Below are 3,527 nucleotides of genomic sequence, written 5' to 3'. Positions count from 1 at the left end.
AGGTGCTCAAATTCATAAAGTCAACTGCCCTTTAGATTTACTACTACTACCCAATTTTGGTCGTACTGCCCGTTAAAATAAGACGTTGACGCGCGGCACGTGCACCGTTTCCCCGGCGAATAGATGTACGACGTTGCCGTTCGTCGATCGTTGTCGACCGCGACCTCTGCAGCAACGGTGGACAATCACTGCTCGATCGTTGGTCGTCGCCCGCGTTGTTATTGTTCGTCGATTGTAAATGTTTGAACACAACTCGGTTGGCAACGGATTTCGGCGCCGTGTTAGTCATAATGTCCGCATTGTTGTACCCTGTGGACGTGTTGTACACATTGACGCATGTGCCCACATGTAATGTACGTCAGTAGACAATGTTACAGCGGTACACTATGGTTTCGACCCAATGACACACCATAGACCGTCGTTACATCGGTCGTTAAAATAAATTCACCGGTCTCGATAATGAGTCGAACGTTCCAACAACGACCATGTTCGCTGCGGATACACGTGCACGTTGTACCTGTATTATGTATACAATTATATTACCATTACGCTTATGCGTAAGTATTAGCGAACCAACGTACAGTCGAATGCACTCGATCGAGTTTTTAATAAAGTTTGGTTTAATACTCTAAATATAATATACCTATTCGAAGTGTGTCTATGTTTAACGCGTGGGCCAGAAGGAATAAACCATGCTCGTAGTCACGAGTGGCATTATATAAAATAAACAAAATTTTTATTAATATCAATCGATTTATTTCAATTTCATTCAACAAAGGAACACAATATATATAAATATTATAATAATATATTATTTAATCAACAACTGTTACATGATAACAGCTATTGAAACATCACAGAATCGCTGTTGAAACAATTATTTATCACAAACTATATAATAATGCGCACGAGACAGCGGTTTACATTTAAATACATAATAATAATATTACCGTACACGAACAGTATACGTTATAATTTTGTACAAATATTTAAAATAAAAAATAATATATTTGTCAAAAGTCTCGAGCGTAAAAAATATATATATATATATATATAAAATATAAAAAGTCGTATGATAACGACGATATTATAATACGAGTATATAATAAGGCTTACAAATAAAATTAAATCTAAATACGTATATGTAATTTAGCTAAACGCTAAAGATACATACAAGAACACTTTGAGGTGGTAAACACGGTTTTAGAGATCCGGTATTTGATACCTCATAAAAAAAAAATATATATAAAATTCACGCATAATATACATTTACGATATAATATTTAAAACAAACAAAACGAGTTTGAGCAAAAATGAAAGACGTTGCGGGCGGCAGATAACAATATATGCTCGATCACAGGCAGGTACGCGTGAGACGAACGGACGGTAGCGGCTACGAGTAGTTGAGTAGTCGTGGTCGTTTAGTGTACGTACTTGGGCTGCTGCCTTTGGGGCGTCTGTTGCCTAGTGAACGACGGTCGGCCGGCAGTGCGGATGTCGGATTCGAACCAGAATTCACGGGACATGTAGTAGTGGGCTTCGGGCAGCAGGGACAGCAGTTGCTGTTCGGGTTCCCTCAGCTCTTCGAATGACATGCCTAGGCCGGACTCGATGCTGACGGAGTCCGAATAGTAGTCGTCCTCGTCGTAAACCACGGCCTGAGACAGTTTGCGCTCGATGTATTCGTTCTGCAAGTTCTCCAGTTCTTCGGGTGACAACCCTTGCGGGTCCAGGGCCGAGCCGTGATGAGCAGCTGGTGTCACGGAGTTCCGACGGCACAACGCTTTTAGGATCGGTTTGATAGTCTGTAGAAAAAAAACAATTACGTTAGAGACGAGTTTAAATCAAATTTCAATACGAGTGCGTGTAACCGAACGTATATGTGCACGGGACGGTCGAAACGCGAAATAAAATGTTATGAAATGCGTTAAAACTGTTCTCACCTTATTGATCTTGTGCATCTTTCTGGCGACGAAAGATCGTTTCTTTTGCACGACCTCCCAGTTGGTCGAGTTTTGCAAGTGCTCGAAGTCGAAGCTGTTGGACAAGTAGGCCATTTCGCTGAACAGTAGTGGTATGTAGTAGAAGTGAACGGAGATCGGATGATAACGCACGAGATGTGATACGACACGACGTTGAACGCGGTAAGTGCGCGGGTAGGCCACGAGGTAGAGACGACGGACGATGAACGTGATGTGTGTGTACGTCGTTCGAACGTGGACTGATGCCGGTGGAGCGTCGGCAGGGCTCTTTTATAGGCAATCCGTTTCCCCCTAGTGACGGTGGGTGGTGGCGGGGAACAGGGGCAGGCAGGTGCCGGCAGATGCGACTGCAGTGGTCTCGTTGTGCGAGAGCGCGCGCACACGCGGACGGGACCGTGAGAAACATCGAATTCTCGCGATCCCATGGCGAAGAACGCGGCAGATGGCGAGCGCCGCTGTAGTGCGTGCGGACGACCCTCGCGGGCCTCGTACGTACTGAACACCTGCGCACCCGAATCGACCCGCGCGACGCCCTCACCCGTGACCGCCGCCACCGTTCGCTGCCGCAGAACCGACTCGTTCCGACCCGCGATTTATTACTATTATTATTATTTCTATCGTCATCGCCGTAGCCATCATTATTGTAAATACGCACACACACACACACACACACACACGCACACGCATATATCGCTTGCGTATGGGGTTGGTTTTTTTTTTCCATTCGCTACCGTGGTATATATTGTATTTTTATACGGACCCGTTCGGACACGCACAATACCGTAAGTGCACGGGATTCTTTTCTTCGTGTACATGTGGTGGTGTACCCAAGACCTAAACCTTTTCTTAATGCGGCGAGAGGACTCTCTGCTCATACTTACCTTTTCTCAGAGATCCTTTTGTTATTTCCGATGACCGTTTCGTGCACGTTCGTACAGGCCTGTGCCTGTTTCGGAGACGATGACACGGCAATAGGATGATACGCACGTGCATATTGCGGTTACAACGCCGGGTGACATCAACGATACGAGGCTCGAAGTGTGTTTTAACGCGGGTCGGGTTACCGAGGGCCGAGCTTTTGACAGTTATAAGTAACCCTTCTCGCAGACTCGAGAAATGCTCTTATCATGTAATGCTCCGACAAAGTACATTAATTAAATACCGCAGTGGTTATATATTTGGATATTAATGGTCAGATGCTGCTTGACATTGTATTTTATGATTCACTAAACTACAAGAATATTTGGGGACGAGTGGTCATTTGAAATAGACTGGTTCTAGCTCTTAATCGCTGGCATAGGTAATATGAGTTTGTTAATTTTATGACCAAGTAATTTTTATGATAAATAGATTGTAGATTAGTTAATACAATAATTACATCAACACTAATTACTTTAGTGTAATGTTGAAAATATAGTTTTTTTAATGTTGCAGCGGGTGTGAGTGGTAAAACCAATTGTTGAACTACTGTCTAAAATGTATCGAACCGCCTCTGTCATCATCATCCTTGACAAACGGTTATTGGTCGTTTTGCAGGACAATAAT

At 43.7% G+C, this 3,527-nt stretch overlaps 1 protein-coding gene across 1 annotated transcript; it reads right to left on the bottom strand.

The window, feature by feature from the left end:
- Positions 1 to 1,077: 1,077 nt before the first annotated feature.
- Positions 1,078 to 2,241, bottom strand: LOC112683538. The gene is made up of 2 exons (XM_025554601.1): positions 1,944 to 2,241; positions 1,078 to 1,805 (listed from the first exon to the last, which is right to left on the bottom strand). Exons 1-2 carry the CDS (start codon positions 2,055 to 2,057, stop codon positions 1,422 to 1,424), a joined length of 498 nt encoding a protein of 165 aa, XP_025410386.1. The 5' UTR covers positions 2,058 to 2,241; the 3' UTR covers positions 1,078 to 1,421.
- Between the last annotated feature and the right edge of the window lie 1,286 nt (positions 2,242 to 3,527).

This window comes from Sipha flava, unplaced genomic scaffold (assembly GCF_003268045.1).
Source record: "Sipha flava isolate LNK unplaced genomic scaffold, YSA_version1 229_pilon_pilon, whole genome shotgun sequence".
Taxonomy (NCBI): domain Eukaryota; kingdom Metazoa; phylum Arthropoda; class Insecta; order Hemiptera; family Aphididae; genus Sipha; species Sipha flava.
Note: the sequence above shows the minus strand (reverse complement) of the source record. Positions and strands in the feature narration are given on the sequence as shown.

Bases quoted from the DNA above. Each gene is read 5' to 3' on its own strand.
- LOC112683538 (XM_025554601.1), bottom strand. From the start codon at position 2,057: ATGGCCTACTTGTCCAACAGCTTCGACTTCGAGCACTTGCAAAACTCG. The intron at 1,806-1,943 runs GTGAGAACAGTT...TTTTTTCTACAG, and splicing joins AGATGCACAAGATCAATAAG to ACTATCAAACCGATCCTAAA.